Raw genomic sequence first — 26,660 nt, forward strand, 5'->3', positions numbered from 1 at the left:
CACAATTAGTTTAAAAGCACATATTTTCCTCTTATGATTGATCAAAGAAAGTTGTTTTCCCTGTTTACTGATTTCACTAAATTAGAAGCTACAGAGCTTCATCGGCTTGAAAATATAAAGGTATCAGTTTCTATCTGGATTGTTATTTTGCAGTGTTAAGACAAGGGCTACAAGGCCTGGTTTCTCCTGGTTGACAGCTATGTTAGAGCACAACACGGAAAAGGCTGTGGTTTTGTATGATGCTGAGCTTTGGACTAAAGGGAAATTGTTCAGATAAAGGGAGTCCCGAGCCCAGACAGAAAGGGGGAAAGGGAGACGCAGTCTTTCGGGTCTGAGTTGGGTGTGTGACCTTGGGCAACAACAGAAACTAACCCGTCTGGCTCTTGTTTTCATTCTGCTGGTTTGAAAAAAGACTCTAATGTTATTCTCTGTGGGGATGGCATGATTTTTCTCAGGTGCTCAAGATCATCTGATGATCACTTCTGTGTAGAAAAAGACACCACTACTCAGTTTTTTGAAAGTGCGCAGGTTTCTTAATAAATAGGAGCAATAGAAGTCTTTTAGGATTTTTTTTTCATTTGCAGTGTTTTAACAGTGAGCTATTTTTTTTTTTTTGAGGGAAATTGTGGCTCTTTTAAATTAAACTAGCAAATCTCTTGGCTCCTTTGTAACTATTTTGACAAATAGGCATTGACCACCAAGTTTGAGGTGTTTTGAGGGCACCTGCTGTGGGACTGGACTCCTTGGGAGGGGAAAGAGGCATCACGGGTTATGCTGCAGCCAGATTAGGGCCTGGATGTGAGCAGCTGGAGCTCTGCAGCCTGCCAGGGCCAGGGGCTCTCCTGCCTGCCCCCTTGCTCCCTCCCCGGTACAGCCTGCTGCTGAGGGCAGCTGCAGAAGGCGCCTGCCTGCTCTTCTCAGCAAATGACTTTCAAGAGGTCCTGTTTCTGTTGAGGGCAAGCTTAAAATCCCAAAGATCAGAGGCAGTAAGAAAAGCAGCAGCCAGCAACCTCTCACTTGTAAATGTCTGGATCAGAATATTGCTTATCCAATGCTAGTTAGCGTTCATGTGTCTAGACTAATTAAATATGTTCTTTGGGAGAAGAGAAGGATTCTATTGTAAGTTGAGCCATGTGCTTTCAGAGTGGCTGATCATTGCGAGTTGATAAGGATTATAAATCTTGAGTTCATGGTCATACCGAACACATTGGGTCTGTTCATTGCTGGACACTCATCATTATGAGAGAAAGGCTGAGGCCATGGTGGCTCATGCTCCTGTTCAAATGCACATGAGAGATGAAAGAAAAATAATGCTTGATTTCTCTGTCTAGCTCTAAGGAACCAGTCTGTTTATTAGTAGTCTTGATACATATAGGTATGAGGCCAATAAGTTTATTAGTAAACTGATTCTCCATCATATTAAAGATCGTCTGCTCAAGTCTCTTCAAACTTTCTGATTTTAAGTAGTGCTGTTACTTATTAATGCGCGGTTAGAAAGCTCTTTAAGAGAAGGAGATATTTTCCTTTTGAAGTATTGCCTGAGTCTATTCCTGAGAAGAGTTATTTTAGAGAAATGATGAAGTTCATTTGAAAAACAAAGAAAAAATTAATCCTGGTGAACAGCAAGTATATATTTCTCCAGGTAGTTCAGAGGCACCTTTAATAAAATAAATACTTTTTGTTTTAAAGCCAGAAAGATTAGGAATACGCATGTCAAAATATAAAGGAGAAAAATCAATGAAAGAATTAGTGATTACCTTATAATAATATTAATAATCAACAAGACTTTTATAATGCTTATTTTCATGCCTGTAAATTGTAGGTTAATTAATGGGTTTAGATTTTCAGATAACCTGCTTCAAGTAAGCCAATTTTTATCTTTAAGAAGGTAATTAATCATAATCATTTATTGAGTTGGTCAATTCTTTGCAGAAATAAAACCTGAAATTTTGCATGTATAGTTAATTTAAATCCATTGTTTTAAAGAAGGTTTTATATAAGTTGTATGAGTTTTAAGGTTCCGGAGATAAATTCTTATTTTGGTAAACTGTAAATATTGAACAAATTTCAAAGCCAACTTAAGGAAAAAGGCCATATTGATTTTAATAAACTCGTCTTCACAAGCATGTTTCTAACTGTATAACATCTGTTCAATATTTTAGATTTATTCATAGTCTTTGAAGATTTTTTTTTGTAACAAGAAGCTGATAGCCTTGTGATGTTTTTTGTTGTTGTTTTGTTTTTCTTTAGAGAATGCTTAGCCCTTGATTCTTGGCAGGTCAAAATTGGAACAATTTTTTTTTAATCCACTTTGAAATTTTATTTTTACTTCAATATCATGTTGTCTAATACTTTATTTAAATTAATATAAAGTTTGTTATTATTTTTCTATATTTTTATTTTTAGTAAATGTGTTTGAAATTGTGTAAGGCATTCATCAGGGAAGGAATATTTTCCCATCTGGATATAATGAGTACTCCTGCATATTGATATTAAAGGTTTTTAAAATTCTTATTAATTAAACTCTTGATAGTTCACAAAAGCACTTTCTGAGGTGAATTCCCATGACTCCTGCATACAATCACAAATCTCCTTTTCTCTGACTATGGTTTCTTGATTTCCTAAGTGTCGAGCTTAAATAGGGGTCTTAACAAAAGCATACTGCTGAGGCTGGGGACCTGCAAGAAAAGAGAATTCTGGGAGCTAGAGATAAAGCCCCAGGTAATATAGCAATGTCCCAGTCTGGGTCACTCCTGTCTTTCCTTCATCCAGGCTCTCTAACAATTTGTAATTTGTTTGTAATTTTGAGAGGCATCATGGGACCTTCAAGGAAGTAAAGGAAGCAGTGGGCTCGCCACAGGAAAACACTTATGAATACAAAATTTTATGCACCGTATTAAAGGGGTCATATAAGCCAGGCTCTAACCATGCCTTAAAGATTACAAAAACAAATTAGTTGACATTCAGCGGTAGAAAAAGTCTTGCCTGCATGAAGGTCAGTTATCTTTCTCATATGAATAATGAATCAGCCCAAGACCTACTTTGAAATGCTCTTGCTTAAAAACAACAACAAACAAACTTAATTACCATTTGGTATTTTCATGAGCTATGTTATTCCACACAATAGTGAAAAAAGTCCACCCCAAGCTTAACTCTCCAAAATAATAAATAAATGATTAAATATACTGATGTAAGTAAATGGGTTAAAGATGACTGAAAATTCAAATACAACATAGAGCACTTTCATTTAGATCAGTGGTAGTCTAACCTGGTCCTTACCACCCTCTAGCGGGCATTCCAGCTTTCATGGTGGGCGGTAGCGGAGCAACCAAAGTATAAATAAAAAGATAGATTTAACTATAGTAAGTTGTTTTATAAAGATTTATTCTGCTGAACTTAGCGAAAATTCGACATAAAGTACTTGGTAAGTAATTATTATTATATGCTGTAACTCTGCTTTATAAATTTTATAAAGTAAAGTTACTTCCCTACTTTATAAATCACCATTACTGTAGAACCAGTGGGCAGTCTGAAAATTTTACTACTAACAGAGATACAAAAGTGGGTGGCAGGTATAAAAAGGTTGACTACCCCTGATTTAGATGAGTAGGAAACTGAATTTTATATGGACTGAAATTATTTCATTTGTATCTGAAGGGCTACCTAGGACTTGTTTCTGTTCAGAATGCTTTGGCAAATTAGCTATTTCTTTCTCTCGGACAGTAGGCTCCTTTGACAAATAAGTTGTGATTTCCTGACTTTATATGTAAGTCTGTTCCATATCAGACATTTAGTTACAGAGGTTTTTATACTAGATTTGTTTTAGTCTATGAGATTTTACCATCCTCAGAACTATTTAATAAAGAGTTAAAAGTAATGGAAAAAATGAGCACAAAAATTAAGAGCCCTCAAAATATCTATTTAATGTGAAAGACTCTTTAGAATATTAGTTGAGAAGTCCATGGTTTACAATGAAGAGAAGGTTCTGTTTCTGGAAGTTTTGCTTGAAGTTGTCCCTTTTGGATTTGCTATACAGGATATTTGGACATGCTACTACTTACTATCTTAGTCTCCACATTTCCCCCGGCTGGTTTTACAAAGCTAAATTGCAGTGGGTACAGTTTCCATGCCCGTAGACTAACTACACATCTGGATATTTGGTCTGGTAATGCAATATTAATTACATTGAACAAAGAGTGTAGTAGGCCCAAAGAATCTAGTGTGTGTGTGGATGTGTGTGTGTGTGTGTGTGTGTGTGTGATTTTTGTCAACCAAACTATCAGTGCATCACTCTGGCAAACAAATAAAATTATAGAAATTCTTGATAAGTGAAATGATAAAGATGTCTTCTTTTAATGTTGTCATCTCATTCATCAGTAAATAAAGCAAAATAGCCTGACTAAAATAATGCAGTATCTCATTTGAAAAATTGATATTTAGCCATTACAGTAGAGTTGTAGCAATTATTTTAATCCAAGTTCCTTAAATATATATTTAAAACATGAATAATAAGCACTTTCTTTTTTTTTAGTGAGAGGAGGGGAGGCAAAGACAGACTCCCACATGCGTGCTGACCGGGATCCACCAGTCAAACCCTCCAGGGGCCGATGCTCTGCCTCTTTGGGGCCTTTGCTCCATTGAAACCAGAGCCATTTTTTTTAGTGCCAGAGGCAGAGGCCATGGAGTCATCCTCAGTGCCCAGGGCCAACTCATTCCAATCAAGCCATGGCTGCAGGAGGGGAAGAGAAGAGATAAAGAGATAGAAATATATATATATATATATATATATATATATATATATAGAGAGAGAGAGAGAGAGAGAGAGAGAGAGAGAGAGAGAAGTGAGAGGGGGAAGGATGGAGAAGAGTTGGGTGCTTCTCCTGTGTGCACTGGTTGAGAACTGAACCCGGGACTTCCACATTCCATGACGTTCTACCACTGAGTCAAATGGCCAGGGCCAATAATAAGCACTTTATACCAAAAAGTAAATGCTATTGATAGATAGGAAAAAAATGAGGTTGAGTTTAGGAAATGCTGTTGATTGACTTCTACTTTTTAAAATGGAGATAAGCCTTTAATTTGATTTCAAGAAAAATAAATAGGGCTTTATATTTCAAGAAAGGTTAAGGTAAACTATGACTTTTTCTTAATGTTGCAACTATTATAATCACTGCTATAATTTGATATTTTTTGTGGGTCCATTTGTTTCTCCAGTTCATTCTTGCTGTGGTCAATAAGACATTTTAGCTAAAATTTGGGTTGGTTTATATGGAAATCATGTGTAATATATGATCTTATGTTGTTAAGATTATTGAAATTATTCTGTCAATCTTAAATGTACTCATTTATTGGGAGAAATTATTTTACACTATTTACTGCCTTTGTGAGTGACATCACTTTGTATCATAATTAGAAAAGTTTGTTATGGATTTATAAAATTTTCATTAGAGAATAGAAAAATTATTCTTCTTAACATTATTAAAATAACATTTAATTAAATATTTTTCACAATTGTTCAAAGAATAATCTCAAATTTCAGTTTTAATGTCATTGAAAATTTTAGGTGTCAGTGCTAACAAAATTTAGTTTCAATTTTTTTCACCAAATATCTGTTAATTTCACAATTTAATTCATTTACATAATCCACTAGAAATGATAGTTTTGTTCACTTTGTTTACCCTTACTTAAGAGACATTAATTTTAGTTAAGTATCTTTAGAAAACAATTCTGCCACCATCTGTGTAGAACATTATGCAAAGAGTAATTAACTATTTCCCATTTTTTTGTACTACGTTCACAAAATACCAAGAAATGGAGCATTCAAAGGTAGAAAATAAGAATTAATATATACAGTATATTGAATCCTTAATTTTAATAAACCATAAATCTAAAGTAGTATTTGAAAAACAGTTATTGCATATTTTGGGTTTTTTTTTTTTGCATTGATGAGTAATGATTTAATTTTGGAATTATAAAAATTTAGCATCAAATCCCTCATTCTAGGCCCTGGCTGGTTGGCTCAATGGTGGAGCATCGGCCTGGTATGCAGGAGTCCCGGGTTTAATTCCTGGCCGGGGCACACAGAAGAGGTGCCCATCTGCTTCTCCACCCCTCCCCCTCTCCTTCCTCTCTGTCTCTCTCTTCCCCACCCACAGCCAAGGCTCCATTGGAGCAAGGTTGGCCCGGGTGCTGAGGATGGCTCTGTGGCCTCTGCCTCAGGCACTGGAATGGCTCTGGTTGCAACAGAGTGATGCCCCAGATGGGCAGAGCATCGCCCCCTGGTGGGTGTGCCGGGTGGATCCTGGTTGGGTGCATGCGGGAGTCTGTCTGCCTGCCTCCCCGTTTCCAACTTCAGAAAAATACAAAAAAAAAAAATATCCCTCATTCTAGATAGCTGGATTTTCTAAAATGCCTAATATTTGCCACCCAGCTTATTTTTTTTATTTATTTTTTTAGATTTTATTTATTCATTTTTATTAGAGAGAGAGAGAGAGAGGGATAGATAGAGAGAGAACAGGGGGAGGAGCAGGAAGCATCAACTCCCGTATGTGCCTTGACCAGGGAAGCCCAGGGTTTTGAACCAGCGACCTCAGCGTTCCAGGTCGACGCTTTATCCACTGCGTCACCACAGGTCAGACCACCACCCAGCTTATTGTTATTGATTTCATTTACATTATTTTAATTAAACTCTTCCCCATCAGAATTGTACATTACTCTTTGTTTTAAACCAGGAATTCTGTAAAAGGCATATCATCCTACTTTCATAAAAATTTGTTTCATAAGGTAATATTTTATTATTTGTACATAATAGCTATTGTTTTAACATCAGTTATTATGTTGCTTATTAGTACAGTTATGAGCTGCTCACAGTTTCACGGTGTTAAGGGAAGATAGGCCTTTAACCTATGTGTTTGATTTCTTTTGCTTTTAATTGCCCTGTGCCCTCTCTTGTGAATTCTAATTGCTGTCAGTGCGCTTGTCTGGACTAGCCCCTTGCTTTTTAACAGTGTGCATCTTCATTGGTCCTATGGGGTCGAATAAAAGACAAACTCTAATATTTTGTGACTATAAAATTATTAATAAAAGCCTACTGGGTGTTTTGAAGGAATAAAGTTTAGGAGCTCAGATTTGTGATCATCAGATTTTGTTTTCTGTTCTTTGGCAAGATTCACTGATAGTCTAAGATAATTTGCTTTTCACTGAATTCTGTTGATTGAGCTATGGATTAACACCTGGACATTGATTGCATTTTAAGTTGTTCTTCATCATATCAAAGATATTTTAAGATTGATAAATGGACAAATCTATATTTTGATGAAAACAGTTATAACAAATATATTAAGTAATGTTTTGTATATAAATAATTTATTTTAATTCTCATTTTAAAATCTCCCTTAACACCAGAAGTGACTTAAGCTAGCTAACAAACATAAAGATATAGCTATTTGAAATAAGTTTAAACATGTAAAAAGGATTGATATTGTCACCAGAAAGAAATTTCCTCTGTGTGGTTTCACAGAGAAGAGAGTCAGCTGTAGCAGCGCGACCCACATATGAGCTAACATCTGTGTCCCCCTGGTCCATATAGTGATATGTAAAAGGACCTGTGTGGGAGCCGAGAGGGAAGAGGGAATGCGTGGAAATGCAGTACAAGTACAGGTACATGGTTATCTGTTGCTCTAGATTAATTCAGAATTAGATTTTATAATATCTTAATAGATTTACTGCATATCCCTCACGAATACATACATACACACTCTGTAGTAAGCTTGGGAGTAGTTCAGTACAGCTAAGTAATTGGGGAGGTGTGGATTTATTGAGTCAGGCACACTGGGTATTGAATTTGCCTTGTGTTTCTGAGTAGAAGACAATCCCGTTATTAAGAGAGCACCTATGACCAAGCCAAGAAACCGTGCTGATTATTTTAAGTCTAAGTCAGTGAGACTTTCTGATTTTTTTAAAGTAAGAGGTTTTGTTAGGAAAATTTGACATGAAGATATTTGAAGATATTTTGAAATTATTATAATATAATGGAAAGATCACTTTCCAAACCTTAAATATTTGTGAATTCTGGAAGAGAAATCTTTTTTTGTCAGTAAGTTAATCTTTGGCCAATCTTAACTTAGTTCGCTTTAGAAAAAGAAGGGCATATGCTATCTATTTGCATTTGTATGTATTACTTTTTCATTGTATGTATTACTTCTACATTGCCTTTTGTGACTTCTCTTACTTGAATAATCTTCTATCATGTGGAGCTGGAACAGCTTGACTTCTTCTGCACTGCGGCAGAGGTTTAGACCGATGACCTTGCAGTGTTTTGCAACCTAGTTTCTTATGACTCTAATTTTTAAGGTTCATGAATATGGATACTTAGCATTTTTCTCAAGAACAACGTGGAGGCATAACATCTCCAAATTTCTATGCCTAGTGTTATCCCACTGCCAGTCAAGAAATTTTCAATTAAAAAAAAAGTCCTTTAATAGGTCTATAAATTATTTGTTTGCATAGCCAAAATAAAAACAAAGACAAACAGAAAACAAAACAAAAAAGAGGAGAAAAAACATTTATAGTAATTTGCTTGAAAGGAGTTCTGGTTTTAAAGCATCTGTTTATATTACCAAATATGTTTGCTATAATAAATTTGTTTTCTACTATTTTATAGTTTAATCATATATTTTTAAATTATAAGCAGTATCAATCCCTCATAAATACTTCCATTTTATTTTATATACCTTTAAATTCATTTTTATCATTATTTGACTATTATTATCTCTATCACCAAAAGCACAATAATGTATCAATCTCTGTATTTTTCATTTTCATATCTTTGGCTATAGAGGCAGGTAGGAATTCATTTGGCATTCAGAGTTATTATTTTAGATTAATATTATTTTGCTAGCATTGCCTGGGTGTGAAGTCTGGATAAAACCCCAAATTTTCTTTTATCAAAGATATTTACATCTAGAATGCTCTCTTATAATATGTGCTGTGAAATTGCCCAGCAGTACAATATCTTACACCTGTGGTTAACATCCAGTCCCCAAACAATGAAAACAAATAAACCCCGATTTTTTCCACAGGGTTTCCTGGCTGGTTATTCCGAGGCTTTGCATGTGACAACCTGTTCTCCCACGTGAATGGAATACTCAGTGTCAATGTGGAAGCCTGGTCAGTTGGAAAGTTGCAGTAAAATATTTCCCTCCTGTGTGCAGCACTTCCCAAATTCTGATTTATGAAGTCATTGTGTTAAAGAGAGAAAAAAGTTTCCCTAAGATTGTTCATTTTGTAATTTGCTATTCAGGGTACTTTACTATTCTGTATTTATACTCTTAAGGAAGAAAATTTTCAGTGATTAGTCTTCAAACCATGCTTATACATGAAATTTATTCCTCTCCAAACTATTATTTGTGGAAATCTTTTTGCTCTATCAATCACCTTACACTTTTCTTGAGATACTTTTTATTAACATTTAATACAGATAATAAGTACAGTCTGGTCTAGATTTCCTGAAGACCGTGAATACCCTTACTTTATTATTCTAAGGCACAAAGGTGTGTGTGTGTGTGTGTGTGTGTGTGTGTGTGTGTGTGTGTGTGTGTGTGGTTTTTGTTGTTGTTTAAAACTTCTGAGTCCTGGAGCATGAGATTAATGCAGAGGTGAAGAATAAAGAGCTCATTGAGCAGCATGGTGTTTTGGGAGTGTTTCTGAATCCGAAAGCCCCCTGTAGTCTCAAAAATTTAAATTATATAACTTTCAGAACTAGGAAAAATTAAATTGATGACTAACATTTACCATCTCAAATAGTGTTTTGTTTTTCAATGTCTTTTAGCCTAAAGTAAAGTCACAAAATTTTCTGTGCTTTCCAAAATCCCCATTATCCTGGGTGACCCTATTCCATGTTTAAACTTGTAGTTGTTACTTTGAAAACCATCAATCTTGTTAGTATTTAGATTATTTTGTTAGGAATATAAACTAAAAACAAAATTTGAGGAAGTTAGGATGTTTATAACCCATTAGAATATAAATATTAAAATGTGTCTCATAACTAATGTTTATACTAAGTAGTTTTTAAGATATAATACAAACTGGTTGTAAGGAAACATTTTCAGGGGTATCCTGAGTCATCAGAAAAAAAATACGTGTAAAGGGATAAAATAGCCAATTTGTTTTCTGATCTGGAGAAATTTAGTCAGAAGTATTTAGTTTATACACGACATGTATTTTGCTCTCCCACATAAAATATATAAGGAAGAAATAACAAAATGCTTATTTTTAGATTAAGAATACATTGTGCAAGCTGATAAAATTAGTTACAGTCCATGTATATTTGGTTAGGAGTTAATCTGTATATATTTTAATGTATAGATTGTTTGAATAAAAGTAACCATATTCTTAACCCTTAGACTTTCATTGCCTTTGTGAAAATTAACAGGAAGATTTCTGTTACTGTTTCTATGTATGTTACTTTTTCTCATCATTTAACAATTGGAATTTTAAAAATATTTATTCTGAATACTTGAGCATTTTGATTCTAATAGACCAATAAGTAATTTTTATAAACAGTGATTTTAAGATTTTTTCAAGCCAATTTAGATCATGCATATTTTGCAAAGATTAATGATTTCACCTGTATTAGTTATGATAGCAGATCTCTTAACACTATGATTTTATATTTGTAATCTCAATTATGTAATTGTACGGTAAAATACATTTCTAAAGTTCTTTACAGTTTACAAATCTGGCATGTGTCATTTAATCCTTATAATATTTTTATAAGCAAGGCATTATCCTCATTTTGTGGAGGAGCATAAGGTTTATAGAAGTAAAGTGCTGTTATCAAGATTAGGATTACAGTCACAAATCTCCAGTTTCTACTATGATGCTCTTTTTTCACAATAGCAGCACTTTATCTGTTATAAGAAAGAATATAGAATAATGTTAATAGAAAAATTAAATAAGATAGAACAATGTTAATAGAGATATTACAGTGTGATTCTCTGATTATTCAAGTTTTCAAATAAGTAAACTATGGAACAGATAAAGTATCTTTTAATATTTTTCATGGCATTATAATTGACAAATGCTTATCAATATTATTATTAGAAATACTCTAAAAATATTTTTATACTCTAAAGATAACATGCATTTTTATTGTGCTTTACATAGTTGATAAAGCAGTTTCATGTACATTATCTCATCCTACTCTTGAAAGAACAATGTAATGCTATAGAAGTTATTATCTCCAAAGCTGAGACCTTATCTTAATGACTGAGCTCAGAGCTCAGCCAGAAATATTGATTCTGAGAACCGTATAACTGCTTGGTAGAATTCTGAGGTGGTAGTGGTGGCATTCTAAAAATTAGTTCTCAACTTCACCAAACAGTACATATCACCAGAAAATTACCACCTCTACTATATTAATGAAAGTCTCCTTTTGTATATCAGCTACTTAGCAGTCTTTCCTATGCCTCCAAATTATAAAACAGAGATGATGACATCACAGGACCTAAAGAAAATATTTAATCTCTCTCTAGAGATAGTTCAAGTCTGGAGGTTCTATTAAGCATAAATAATTTCTGAATACAAACCTCTTTGATACCTCACTAACTTAATAAATTATAGTTGATGATTTTATTTGAACCATCAAATTTATATACCAAAGAGAGAAAGCAATATTGTTGATTCTATGATAAAAGCAAAGCAAGCACACCATGAACAAAGCGGAATTTTGAAAGTGAAATTTCTAACATGCATTTTGGTACTTCTACTTTTGTGAATCCCTAAGGACTAGAGATAATGTAATTCATCCAAGGAATGACACTTTGTGTGTGTGTGTGTGCTAGACCCAAACCAGAAGTTGGATTTTTAAGTCATTTAGCATTATTGAAGAGGTTCTTGCTAAGGACCAATGGTTTAAGATGTCTCTAGGCTTCTAGGCCTTGCACTCAAGGGACACAAATCTCTGTTACTTAATAACAGAGGATTTGGCATCAAGTTGTAGAGTGAACATTGACATGGATTTTGAATGAAGTCACCATGAAATATTTAAGGCCCAATTATTTTTGCTATACTAGGAACTTTTATGGTTATTCATTCATATGTTTGCATTAGTATGCATAGTAGTATTTATAGGATTTAGTAACTCACAGATTATATTATTAATTATTAAAGTTAACAGTTATATCTTCTCATTTTCTTTTGTTGCCTAGAAAGTAAGTCCTATTAAATAATATTGTTTCTTATTCCTGACTGCTAATTTAACTTAGGTGAAATTAGGCCTTCTAGGACTTTGCTACAAAGTGCATTATTGCTGATGTAGTCCAAAATTAGCTCCACTGTTTTATATAATTTAGGGGTGGGAGAGGACATACCTTTTGTAGACATAAAATTATCTAAAATGGAATTCTGATATATGAGGAAAATACTTCAAAATGATATTTTCAGAAGTTGAGATTTTATCTCAGTTCTTAGAGTTTGGATTTTAATTCCTTTCTATGAAAAGAATGTCCTTGTAGACTATCAAAATGAGTTAAAATGTATAAATGTTTTTATTACAGTGTAACCAAAGCAATATTTATTAACTTGTGTGTGCTGACTGTGGTACCTGGTATTTTAATTAGTCTCAAATTAAAACCCCATTCTTAGAATTTTTGTTTATACACCACATAAAACATTTAATAAGGATATATTTTCTCCAGTATTTTATTATTATTAATTATTATTATTAGTTTTTGGATTTTTCCAAAGTGAGAAGCGTGGGGGAATCAGACAGACTTCCTCATGTGCCCGACAGGGATCTACCCAGCATGCCTGCCAGAGGCCACTGCAACCAGAGCCATTCTAGAGCCTGAGGAGGAGGCCATGGAGCCATCCTCAGCACTCGGGCCAACTTTGCTCCTATGAAGCCTTGGCTGCAGGAGGGAAAGAGAGAGATAGAGAGAAAGGAGAGGAGGAAGGGTGGAGAAGCAGATGGTCACTTCTCCTGTGTGCCCTGGCCAGGAATCAAATCCAGGACTTCCACATGCCAGGCCAGTGCTCTACTTCTAAGCTAACCAGACTTAATTAAATAATAAGCAGGGAGGTGGGGAGGCAGATAGACAGGCTCCCACATGTGCCCTTACCAGAATCCACCTGGCAAGCCCATTACAGGGCGATGCTCTACCCATCAGGGCAGCTGCTCTGTGGCTCAGCAACAGAGCTATTTCAGTGCCTGAGGCAAGGCCATGGAGCAATCCTCAGATTGTGGGGCCAACTTGCTAGAACTATTTGACCTATGGCAGCAGGACAAGGATAGAGAGAGAAAAAGAAGGAGAAGAGTGGGGAAGCAGATAGTTGCTTCTCCTGTGTGCCCTAACCGGGAATTGAACCCAGGACTTCCACACGTGGGGCTGATGAACTACTGCTGAGCCAACTGGCCAGGGCCATTTTGCCCAGTATTTTAATTTTTTCTGTGTACTGTGCTATAATAAAGTAAATTAATATTTATTTTATTTTATTTTATTTAGTGTCAACACACATCCTGCTGTGGAGGCTAAACAAAAATAAAAGAGGAAGACTTAAAAAGAGGTGTAGGAAATTTCTTGGAAAAATGATTTTTCAAATTTTTGGTTTATGAATTTTATATATGTTTTGAATAACAACAATCTGTATTATATAAGAAAATTTATCTTTTTAAGTTGACAAATAGTACACTTATGTATTTGGAATTGTGGAGCATTACTATGAGTCAATCTTGTATTCAGTTAGGGTTCCATCTTTAACCACCATTCATTATTAATCATCATAAAAAATATGCTGTGTATTTCTACTAGAGATGAAGAATTTTAGATTTTCTATTACTGCAAGGGTTTAGGGTAGATAAACTTTCTTTAATACCTGCACAATATATGAACATTCTACTTAGTTAAATGTAACAGTCATAAATATTGTTGAATAGATATATAGTGTATGAAATTACTTATGGTTTTCTCCTTACAGATTTCATGTACTCATAATATACTCGATTATACATCTATGCTATTTAGAATATATTTTTGTTCAATCTATTTTGATTGGTCTTATTGGAATCTGTTGTGCCTTGGCATTAGATATCATGAGGTATGGAATTTGAAATCATAAAGATGCAAGTTTATGCATTGTTGCATACACCAATCATAATGACCTGAGTTTAGGAACAGCTAGTTCTATTCATAACATGCTCATATATCATTTAACTGGTTTATTTGTGAAATGAAAGCTCTGTGCTTCCACATTGTTTAATCTCTTTTTTTACAAGGGATAAGATAAAGATCTATTTTTAAAGTCTTCACAAAAAAATAATGCTTAAAATTATAATGCTTCATTGAATTGGCTATTTATGAACTTGAATTATTTAAGTAGGCTCAAAAAATGATAATAGAGTTGCTCCTTTGTAGTTATATTGAACATTAGAACCAAAATACGTTTTTATTAATTCTATAAGCAAATACTATGAATTTATTATATTGTAGCCATGCCACTTGAAATCAATGTCTTTAATCACATATTAGAAAAATAAGGAATTTTTTTATATTAATGAAGTTCTAGAGTCTGAATATTTTAGGAGGGCGTTTTGTTGAATGTTGCTAATTTCATTAATAAGAGAGAGTTGTGACTTTAAAGACAAATTAGAGTACTTAAAAAGTCAATATCTTCAAAATTTAGTAATTACATGGAAAGAAGAAACATATAGTTTAAAACTACCTATTTATATTTTTGAATTTTATTTTGTCTTTAAACAAAAATATTATATTTTAATGGGTGATAATGGAAATTAATAATAAGAAAACTTTAGCATCTGTTCAGAATGTGAAGGAAGTATAATGATATGCTAAAATATATAAAATATAATTGTATGTTAAAATATTGAATGTATTTTTAAATTGAATAGCAATTTTTAGTAGCTAGCTACAATGCTCTGTATGACCAAAATTGGGAGAAAATTTATTTTTAGCTGAATCTGTAGCATCCATATTACCACTGCCAAGATAAGTTAAGAATTATAGTTTGCTGAATCACCTAGCAAACTATATCTGTCCCATCTCAAACCAATTAAACTCTCCAGTTAAGACCATTGTCCTACAAGGTATATAGATGATAGAATAACATTGCTTGAAAGCGGTGTTCTCATAGTAAAGTGTGCTTGATATCATCACCAAAATGTATTAGAGCCTGACCTGTGGTGGCGCAGTGGATAAAGTGTCAACCTGGAAGCACTGAGGTTGCCGGTTCAAAACCCTGGCTTGCCTGGTCAAGGCACATATGGGAGTTGATGCTTCCTGCTCCTCCCCCTTCTCTCTATCTCTCTCTCTCTCTATCTCCCCCCTCCTCTCTAAAATAAATAAATAAATAAATAAATAAATAAATAAATAAATTTTTAAAAAGTATTAGAAACATCATCTTTGATTCTTTACATATAAGCAAACATTCAGGAGAAACGTTTATCTAGATTTACTTAGGACAAATTGAATGAAACACAGGGTCGAACCACTATGAGAAAGTAGGCCATAAGCCAGAGAAGGATCCCCAGGTGTACAGGTTTTAAGATCTAGCAGGGGTCCCCAAACTTTTTACACAGGGGGCCAGTTCACTATCCCTCAGACCGTTGGAGGGCCGCCACATACTGTGCTCCTCTCACTGACCACCAATGAAAGAGGTGCCCCTTCCGGAAGTGCGGGGGGGGGCAGATAAATGGCCTCAGGGGGCCACATGTGGCCGCACACAGTAGTTTGGGGATGCCTGATTCTAAGGTTATTGAAGCATACAACAAACTTTGTTTTCTTGAAGTTTTTTAAAAAGTGTAGATTTTCATCATTTTTTAACCTCAAAGACTTCTCAAAGAAGCTTTCAAATTAATTACTCATTTTATCTAAGTGGTTTATCACAGTATTTCAGAATGAATCAGTACTTAAGAACTCATCAGATCTTATTAGTACGTAATTGAAATTTTAGGGAGAAAGCTTTATGAATTGCAGTAATCTTTTAAATGATATTTGTAATATTTTAATATTATTATTATAATTACATTTTTTTCCAAGAGAATAAGGTGTTGAGTACACACTAACTTGAAAATAAACATATGACTTTTAAAAACAATTAAAATAAAGGAGAAAAAAGACACTTTTACAAATTTTCTTATATTTCATTAACAGATGTGATCCAAGAGAAGATTAAAAATCTATAATTATAGACACCAAGTCATATACATGTTTAAAGTATATGATTTTGAGAGGATATAAATTCCATGTGGAGTAAATTTTAATAGAATATAGTTTCTGCTAATTCAATTTTTAATATTCATTCCATTGTAGAATATATTACTTTTATCTAAATGACTTATTTAAAGAACATATTCCTATTTATTGTAGTATGTATAACATTCTCCATCAACCTTTCTAAAATATTATTTAGAAAGAAAGGGAAGCAGTCACTAAGAAATTAAAGTGTATGGATTTTTTTTATACCTGTGTATTTGAAATTCTTATTTTCTATTACATTTCTTTCTTAGTGCCTATCTCTGCCATGACCGTCATCTACATAAAAAGTTTATTTTACTTAAACCTTCCTGGATATCAGCCAAACATATTTCCCCGATAGTCCGCTAAATATCTCATTGTTAGCTAGCGTGCTTTACACACTCTTAATATTTTCTCTTTCAAGATCCACAGGGAGGAAAAATTTTGACTGACATCATCTGATTTATAAAATGTAAAAGGTCATTTTTTTCACATGAGTTGTCCACTCTGCCCTTTCTTTCTGTGCAAATACTGAAAGCACTGGTGTTTTCCATTCCTTTTTCTTTTCTTTTTTTTTCTCGTATACTTTCTTTAACATTATGTTTTTAAGCCAAAAAAACCCACAAAACTTAAAGTTTTATAAGTTCATGTTTACAAAGTTAAAATTGTAAAAGTTTTTTTTATGGGTTAAGTAAAATTGAATACTCTGTCATTTGTATGTACTCTTTTGCTAAAAGTTATTCTTGATATTTCATCACTCCACACCATGTCCTGAGAGTATTTGTCCTGTTTTTCAGCTGATGGGGGAAGAGGATAGAGGCCAGAGAATAATTTTGAAAGACATGATACAGTTCAGAAGAGGAAAAAAGAAAACACTAAATATAAATACCTATCTCAATTCAATGAATAAAGTCTAAGCCAGCATCACTAGATGGCAGGTTGTGCCTTGGTGTGCATAGTCATCTGAGGGGGAAGGGGAGCATTAATCAGTACCTTCTGTACTTTTTATGTGTGTTTCTAGCCTGATGATGACATTGAAAGGAAGCTCTCCTATAGTATGATGTGCATTTGTAATACATTCATTCCAAGGATTCAAGTCATAGCCTCTGCAATGCAGATGTGCATTATTCTGGGATATACACACACAAGATTATGATATTCATGACCGTTTATAGATTGAAGAAGTTGAACTTAAAATGATTAAAGCATTATCTGCTTTAAATCATTGCACTTTCTTTTTATTTTCCCCCCTCTTGTGCAGGTGACTTGGATTATTACTGGTTGGATCCTGCCACGTGGCATAGCCGGGAAACATCACCGATTAGTTCGGTAAGCTTTATAACAAATTTTAAATAAAAAGAAATAATTAAGTTGATAATTATATAGAAGTTAGATATTATTTGGTTAGTGGTATCAACATTAGCAACAATTTAAAATACAAATCCGTTTTCTTATATAAGCAGATATATTTTTAAATTCCAATTAATTTATTTCAGACTACTTTTAGAGATGTGCATAGTTGCTGATTACTTTTAGAACTATTTAGTATAAGTGTCTATTGTGAATAAAATATAGTTGTAAATGAAAATTGTTATAATCCAAGGAATAGAGTCCATCAGAATCAAGAATTCCCTCTATAATGTCTTTTAACTGAAGAAAGCACATCATGTGACAACCAATAATTATGAGTAGATAGGAAAGAAAACTTTTCTTTAACTTTATTCATGTTTTAATAGCATCCTGTAACGTGGCAGCCATCTAAAGAGGGAGACCGGTTAATTGGACGTGTTATTCTTAACAAGAGAACAACCATGCCCAAAGAATCCGGTGCATTACTGGGTCTGAAAGTAAGTACACTGGTTTTCAGTGTTTCCTAATGAGTGAATTTCAGTATGGACTATAGTCTACAAAGTTTCTGACAATGATTTTTAAATACTTCTCTCTCCTTTCCAAATAAAGTCCTTCTAGTGAATATGTCTTGTTAATATATTGAAGTCTTATGGTAGATTTAGCATTTTATCTAGGTTAATATTTGGAAAATACTTTATTAATATGACAATGGTATATTAGGAAACTTCAATAAAATATAGAAAAACTAAAGAATATTTTTCTAAATATAAAAGTTCAAGAATGATTTTTATATCAAAAACATTTGAATGGGTGATAAAAATGTTAGATAATGTGGACTGCATAATTTTATTATATCTTGATGAACAACATGAAATAGTATTAAGGATATTGTTTTCTAAGTGCAATAGAATTTATAGTCATACCAAAAAAGTAAAATGTATCTTTTAAAAATATTGACTTTTAACAGATATAATTAAAAAGTAATTAATTACCAAAGATTTTATTTTATTGTATGAAAAATATATACATACATTTTTCTTTATTATGTGTATACAGATGTGTTAAATCACATGGTTTTATTTACTTTCAAAAATGTAAAGAAACATTCAAATATGTGGCTTTAAAATTATTTACCAAGAGATTGTATTACAGTTGTGTGATAGTTTGACCTCTTCCAAACCACTGACTATTAATCCAACTAAAAATTTTACATCAATGTACTTAATAGTATCACCTTATTGATTATTACCATTTATTTATATTGTTATGAAATAATTCTAGTTACCTCCACTAATGGACACATTCCTAAGAGTGTTGAATCAATCTCAACCTTTGAGAATATTCCTCCAACATCTAATTATACATATGAAGCCCTGCTTTGGAAGAAATTAAACTTAGAAGCTTTTAAATTTATTTAATTTTAGTTACAGTAGACAAGCCAGGAGAGAATGTTAAATATTCAGTAATAAAACTCAGACTTTGAGAGTTAGACTAAAACACATATATATTTAAGATGGGAGGCTCATTCACATGATCAGTAGCAGAGATGAACTTAGACTGTTACTCTTTGACCAAGGTAAATTGCTTCTCAGAAGTGGGCTATTGGTTTGAATTCCTAGTCCTTAAGTCTTAGACCTACATTCCACTAAAAATCTAAAAGAGAGCAAGATCTGATATGACCATGGGGAATTATTTGCATTTAGAAAAATAATTCAAATGGTGGGCATGAATTGAGAGGATAAAAAAGAAGGAGCCCTAATGTAATCAGTGTCAAGCACTTCCTTTTGTTGGTAAGAGAGGAATATCTGGCATTTGTATTCATGACACTTTGTATTGTTAGGTCGATATAAGCAGTTGGTACATGAGCTTCCTTAGATTACATGGTCATCTTAAATATAACAAAATGTTTTCTTTTTAAAACTACACTGCCAGCTTCTTTAATCATAAATGCATTTCCCTTCATTAATGTCTCCACACTCAATTTGAAATACATCATAAAAGGCTGTTTGATTAATCCCTCAAACTAATAAACTTATGTTTCAGTCTTGGGCACTTATAAATTTATAATTATCTAGGTTGTTGGAGGAAAAATGACTGACTTAGGACGCCTTGGTGCCTTCATCACCAAAGTAAAGAAGGGTAGCCTTGCAGATGTAGTTGGACATTTAAGAGCAGGTAAAGTTTCTTTTTAACATTACAACAATGTGTACTTTATGCATGAGTTGATGGTTTTCAATTTTGGGTAAGTTATATATAAGTCAATTAAGTAAATAGCTAATTTTAATGCATGAATAGATATTTTTTTCTTGGTATTGCAATAATAGCTAACTATACATCACTAACAAGTTGGAGAGAATATGTATAGGAACCCTTTTTATTTATGTAAAAATAAATAGATGTAAAATGCTGAAAGATTACCAATTCTCATAGATGTCTTCACAATATGGCGACAAAAATATAAATAATTTAGGCTTGAGAAAAGAAATATCACCATTTTTTTGCTTTATATTTAAGCTATAGTAATTACTACAGTTTTTCAAAATGGTCCCAAAACACTAATTCAGTAGCAGTGTTTTTAATAAAATAAAATTCCAATCACATTTCTTATAGAGATTATGTAACATACTCATTAATTTAAGTGTGACAAAAATTGTACTTATGAGTTACTTCTTAGTATAAATATTTGGAAATTTATATTATATTCCTTTGTAACCTTAACATAATAGAAACACTTTTTTATAGTATGGCAACCAATATTCTTTTGAGAGCAGAGCCTAAACAATTAAGCTACTTGAATATGTTTGGGATTTATTTATAAAATTAGAAAAAGATAAGGAAATGAAGCAAATATAAGGTAAATATATATAATATTATTTTTGTTGTTGTTCTTGTTAAAGGGGATGAAATTCTAGAATAGAATGGTATTCCCCTGCTGATAGCTACAAATGAAGAGAACATTTCTAGGCTATGTTTTTAGTTTTTATACCTTAAGATTATAATTGTTGAGGCCTTTATAAAAATGTTCTGTGATTATTAAAGATATTTTTATTGTTATTGATGATCAGAATATCAGTTCAACATCATTTGGGCTTTTTCTTTGATAAGAACAGGCTATGCAGGTGTTGTATAAAGAGAAAATTCAAAATGAGGTTGTTTATTTTACTACTATACATACAGCTTTGAAGATGTGCATAAGTACAGTACACTATTATCTCTTACCAGGAACTAGTTATCATTCAATGACTAACTCAGGAGTGACTTTCAGTAAACTGAACTCTGCTTATTTGATGGTCAAAACCAAGCCTTAGAAAGTATAAGAATCTCTTGTTGACTACTTTGATATAAGATAACTTTAACTATAAAAATCTGAATTTTCAGATCAGATAATAAACATAATGGATTTTCACTTTTTCTTTCTGTTTTTTAATAAAAGATTACTGAAGATAGTGAAAATTTTAAAATTTAATTTATTTAACACCTTTATGTGCCTATAGTCTGAGAAACTTAAAATCTAAAATGGTAACCTATAAAACATATAAGTGTACTTTCACTTTAAAGAATTGATGCATTTGAAAAAGTATTTTAATATATTAGATCAAATATTCTGTTTGACTTAAATTATAATGGAAGAACTAATTTTCCTTCTATTTGCATATCAATATGATTGGTCTATAAAATGACATGTTTTCTTATTAGCGTGACTTGTTCAGCATTTGCAGTCTTGCTTTAATCTTGCCATAGCTTCCTCTGCTCCAGATGTCCCTCTTAAATCCATGCTCTGTATTGCTACTTAATAGCATCATCAAAAACACAAACATACAATGACACTCTTCTTATTAAGACCCTTCAGTGTCTCCCAGTAATGACCGGCTCAAGTCAAGCTCTGTAGCTTTGTCCTCACCTAACAATTTGAGCCACCTCCATTACAATTCACTTCACTGTCCAGCCATGGCAACATACCTGTGAGTCCTTGGAAAAATGTTTCTGCTTATAAGTACTGGGCGGTGCCTCTAGTTGACCCGGTTTCCTTCTGCTCTTGTGCTCTGCCTGTTGAACTCCTTTCCATCCTTCAATACTCTTCTAAAGGTGCCTAATTCTAAAGTGTTTGCTGATATCTCATCTGGAGCAGTAATTAATTACTACATCTTTGGCACTACCTGGCTCTACTGCTTCTCAGATGAACTATCATTTTGTTAAAGTTACTCATGTTCCCGCAAATTTAAGGACAAATAAAGTCTCTTTTTCATCTTTATATCATCATAATCTACATCCCTGCCTGAAGAGATTAATCACATATAAATAAATAATGTTAAAGAGACTACCTTCTGCTTTAGGATATTTTGTCTTTCAAATAAATAAATGTATTAATATGATAATAAAAGTAATGTTTCCAGGTTCCTGTGTATAAAGAGGAAAATATTACAATGCAGTGCTTTTGCAAAATGTTGATTGCAGAGCATTATTGGGTAGTAAAATTAATTTAATTATTTGCATCTATCATTTTAAAAATGCAAAATAGAACAGAATAAAAAATATCAGGCTAAATATTATTTCAGAAAAAATTTTAATATACATACACACATATACATATATACATTCATATTATATGAACTTTCTTTACTTGACCAAAATAATTTAAAATAATTTAACAATTTAAATTTGTAATTATTTAATTTATTTTTTATAGCAAAGTACATTTATAGCCTACATGATAAACATGTCTAGGAGACTTCTTAGGTCAAAATATAAGAAACCATTCAACTATTGGTCTTAACCATGCTCTTTCCAAAACAAAGCTGCATCATGTGCTTTTCATATATGTACTTTTTACTTTTGAGTAAGCAAACAATTGACTAAAAAAGAAATTACTTAAGAATAGTCCTATCAAAACAAAATTTCTAGTTAGAAGCTAGTTAAAACCTAGAGGATTTCACGTTTATGGTTATGATGATATTGATTCATTAGTTCAAAATATATTTACTTAGCTACTAAAATGTTACGGACGTAGAGAACAACAAAATAAGGGGGAACAAAAAATGAAGATGCATCAAAGAATCACTGAGGCTGGGAGAGTGTAGTTGAGCCTGCCATTATGTATTGAAAGGTACCAGACAGAACCATTTGGGACCTATGAAAATATATAAAATTTACTAAATCATCTATGATAAAAAAAATTCAGTGAAAAATAACAAGCTTTTAGCCCATGAATCGTAACATGATATCATGTGCTCTCCTTGATTAATCTTAGACTATTTCAAAAAGTAATGAGTACTATTGGCCCTGACTGGTGGCTCAGTGGATTGAGCGTCTGTCTGGTGTATGGACGTCCCAGGTTCAATTTCCGGTCAGGGCACACAAGAGGAGTGACCATCTGCTTCTCACCCCCCTCTTCTCTCCCTCACTTTTCTCTCCCCTCTCTTCTCTCCCCCTCCTCTTCTCAGCCCCTCCTCTTCTCCCCCTTCTCTGTTTCTTACCCTCCCACAGCCAGTGGCTTAATTGGTTTGAGCTTGGCCCAGGGCGTTGAGGATAGCTCCATACTCGGAGTGGGGGGTGTTGCTGGGTGGATCTGGGTTGGGGCGCATGCAGGAGTCTGCCTCACTATCTCCCCTCATCTCACCTAAAAGGAAATAAAACAACAAAGAAACTAAGAAAAATAAAGAGGACTATTATTTTTTATTGTTTAAAAAATATTTTCTAACTTGAATTCTCACAATATATATTATATATAGAATGTGTGTGTTATGAACATCTGGAAGTGGGTTAACTGTCATGCAACAGTTTTACATCTGCTTGCTTTGTAGTTTTGCCATAGCTACCTGCGTTACCCTGTGGATATGAATTCAAGTCCTTTCATGCATTTTTATTCTGTTATGCATCTGGTGAAGACAATGAAGCATGACTTATAATTAGAAAATTCATGCTAACAAGTATTATTGCATTTTCTACCAAAAATAAAGCAGGATTTCTGTAGAGTTTAATAAGAATTTTTCACATTTAGAGACACCTACATTTATTATATGGAGGGCATGCTGCTAATTATTATTTTTTAATGTTTCCAAATAAGCTGTGCTAATTCCATCCCATAGCATGAGATTATTTTTATGTTATTTCTGGTATATTTCAAAAGATAAAGGTAGTTTTGCTTGTATTGTTATTAGTGACCAGCAGGAGTCATTGGGTTAAAGGGGAAAAAAGAAAGAAAAGAAAAAAGTGTTTAGAAGAACCATTTAGCTGACATTATATGGCAATCAATTTTCTTTTGAGCGAAGAGTCTAGACAATTAAACTATTTGTATATGTTTAGCATTTCTTTGTAAAAAGAGAAAAGATAAGAAAAATACACAGAATATATAAGGTAAAAAATACCCTTTTTTTTAAATTCAAGGGGATGAAGTTCTAGAATGGAATGGTAAACCCCTGCCGGGAGCTACAAATGAAGAAGTTTACAACATTATTTTAGAATCAAAATCAGAACCTCAAGTTGAAATTATTGTTTCAAGGCCTATTGGGTAAGGCTAAAAAAACTTACTTCTTAAGTTTAGTAAATTACATGTATTAATAGGTTTTAAAAAGAACTTTATATATTTATACATGTTAATATGGATAATTTTTACTTCAGTGATGGGCATACATTTTAGATTTTTTAAATTTTCTTAATTTTTTTAAACCTGAATATTGAATTTTCCTCACTACATTTTAGAAGCTCCACAATCTAACAATTGTAATATCAAAAATGTAAATAAAATATAAAATAAAAATATTTTCTTTTAATGGTAGAACTATTTATTTTTAGTAATTTAATGAGTAATATTTCCTTAGAGGGAGTCACTAACAAACTCATCTTCTTGTAATATTTAAAATAGTAATGATTTCATATATCTACATGAACTTTTTATTCTAAAAAGAACAGAATTTTTTTCTATATTTTTACCCATGAGTAGTTCCAACTTTTATAAAAAAGCAAGCAAGTGTGACATATTTTAACATTTTAATTGGTCATAATGATCAACATTATATTTTCTTAAACTTCCACTTTGGGTGTAATTTAATTATCTACAGCCAATAGAATATTTTCTGTATCTGTGTGGGGAATTTCCCATATTGTTTAGTTTTCCTGGCCAACCCACAACCTCCAGAATATTCATTTTACCAGTCAATATTTTATTGGAAGGGATGTTTAACTGTCCCATTATGATTGGCTTAAGGTTTGAATATATTTTGGGCAATATTTTTCCTATTGTCTAACATATTAAAAAGCCAGTACTTAACGATTTTTTTATGTTGAACTAGTGCTAACCTTCAATTTTTATTATCCTCATGAATATGTCAATGCAAAACATAGAAGGAAGTATAATAATTCTAATTCTCAAAAGACTGAAAATATATAATTATATATTCTAAAAGTAATATTAATATATATAAAACTCTAAAGGCAAGCACATAACCAATTTTAAGTGGTGATTATTAAGAATAAACATTTGCAAAAGTTATTGTACATTTCCATACAGATTTTATTTTTAAAAACACAGCAATAATATAATTTATGTTAGTTTTACATAACATGTTTTAGTGCTAAGGTAAATATGAGGCTGGAAAAGAGGTAAGTAAAATTATTCAAAAGTATAAAAAAATCTAAAATCAAGCATTGTGCACATTGCCAAATACTTTCAGATATGTAGTGGTTTAAAAGTGATCAGCTAAAACATTGGTTTTTGTGACTTTAAAAAACAGACAATTAAAGTGGACTGGAGTAACATTTTCATTATTTTTCTTTTGTATTAAAATAATTTAAAAAGTAATAATCTTTATAGCCAATCCCTAAAGTGTCACAGATTATAGAATTTAAAAGAGTATGGAATACAGAGATTATGTTTAAATGAAAATTATATCTGGTATCAATTTTCCAGTTCATGGAGAAATAGAATCCTGGAAAAATAATTCTTGCTATAGTTCAAAACTACGTTTAATATAGTCCTCTAATTAATTTAAAGGAAAAACCAAATATTCATAGTTTTGTGGCATAGTGACTCCAAAAATTATTCCAAGTATAATTTACATGCACATTGATCAACATGGTTTAGCCCATGGGTCCCCAAACTACGGCCCGCGGACCACATGCGGCCCCCTTAGGCCATTTATCCGGCCCCCTCCGCACTTCTGGAAGGGCACCTCTTTCATTGGTGGTCAGTGAGAGGAGCATAGTTCCCATTGAAATATTGGTCAGTTTGTTGATTTAAATTTACTTGTTCTTTATTTTAAATATTGTATTTGTTTCCGTTTTGTTTTTTTACTTTAAAATAAGATATGTGCAGTGTGCATAGGAATTTGTTCATAGTTTTTTTTTATAGTCCGGCCTTCCAACGGTCTGAGGGACAGTGAACTGGCCCCCTGTGTAAAAAAGTCTGGGGACCCCTGGTTTAGCCACTCTGGAAATTCAAAATGCTAATTTGAAAAGATATATGCACCTCTGTGTTCACTGCAACATTATTTACAATAGCCTAGATATGGAAGCAACTTAGGTGTCCTTCAATAGAAAAGTAGAGAAAGAAGATGTAGTGGTACTGGTATACCATGGATTTTACTCAGCCATAAAAAAGAATGAAATGTTACTATTTGTGATAACATGGATGGACCTAAAGAGTATTGTGCTAAATGAAATAAGCCAGTAAGAGAAAGACAAGTACCATATAAATTTACTTATATGTGGAATGAAGAACAAAATGAATAAACAAACAAAACAAACCGATAGACAAATTGATGGTCACTAGATAGGAGGCGATTGGAGGGGTGGGTGAAAAAGGTAAAAAAGATTAAGATATATAAATTTCTAAATATAAAAATAGACAAAGGGATGTAAAGTAGAGCATATCGTCAGTACTATTGTGATAACTGCTGTGTATGGTGTCAGATGGAGTACTAGACCTCCGGGGTGATCACTTTGTAAGGTTATAAATGTCTAATCACTATATTGTACACCTGACACTAATACAATATTTTATATCAAGTGTAACTGTAAATTATTTTAAAAAGAGAGATATAAAGTGGTAATTAAAAAATG

The 26,660-nt window shown here is 32.7% G+C and overlaps 1 protein-coding gene across 44 annotated transcripts in view; it reads left to right on the forward strand.

Annotated features, from left to right (window-relative positions):
- The window catches only part of RIMS1 (regulating synaptic membrane exocytosis 1), a 477,491-nt gene that overhangs the window by 287,809 nt on the left and 163,022 nt on the right, over window positions 1-26,660 (forward strand). For all 44 annotated transcript variants that reach the window (XM_066253353.1, XM_066253373.1, XM_066253382.1 and 41 more), the window contains 4 exons: window positions 17,515-17,582; window positions 17,990-18,100; window positions 19,679-19,778; window positions 23,988-24,111. In XM_066253353.1, the coding sequence (XP_066109450.1) occupies window positions 17,515-17,582; window positions 17,990-18,100; window positions 19,679-19,778; window positions 23,988-24,111 (403 nt within the window). The remainder of the gene's footprint in view (window positions 1-17,514; window positions 17,583-17,989; window positions 18,101-19,678; window positions 19,779-23,987; window positions 24,112-26,660) is intronic.

This window comes from Saccopteryx bilineata, chromosome 1 (assembly GCF_036850765.1).
Source record: "Saccopteryx bilineata isolate mSacBil1 chromosome 1, mSacBil1_pri_phased_curated, whole genome shotgun sequence".
In the NCBI taxonomy this organism is placed as follows: domain Eukaryota; kingdom Metazoa; phylum Chordata; class Mammalia; order Chiroptera; family Emballonuridae; genus Saccopteryx; species Saccopteryx bilineata.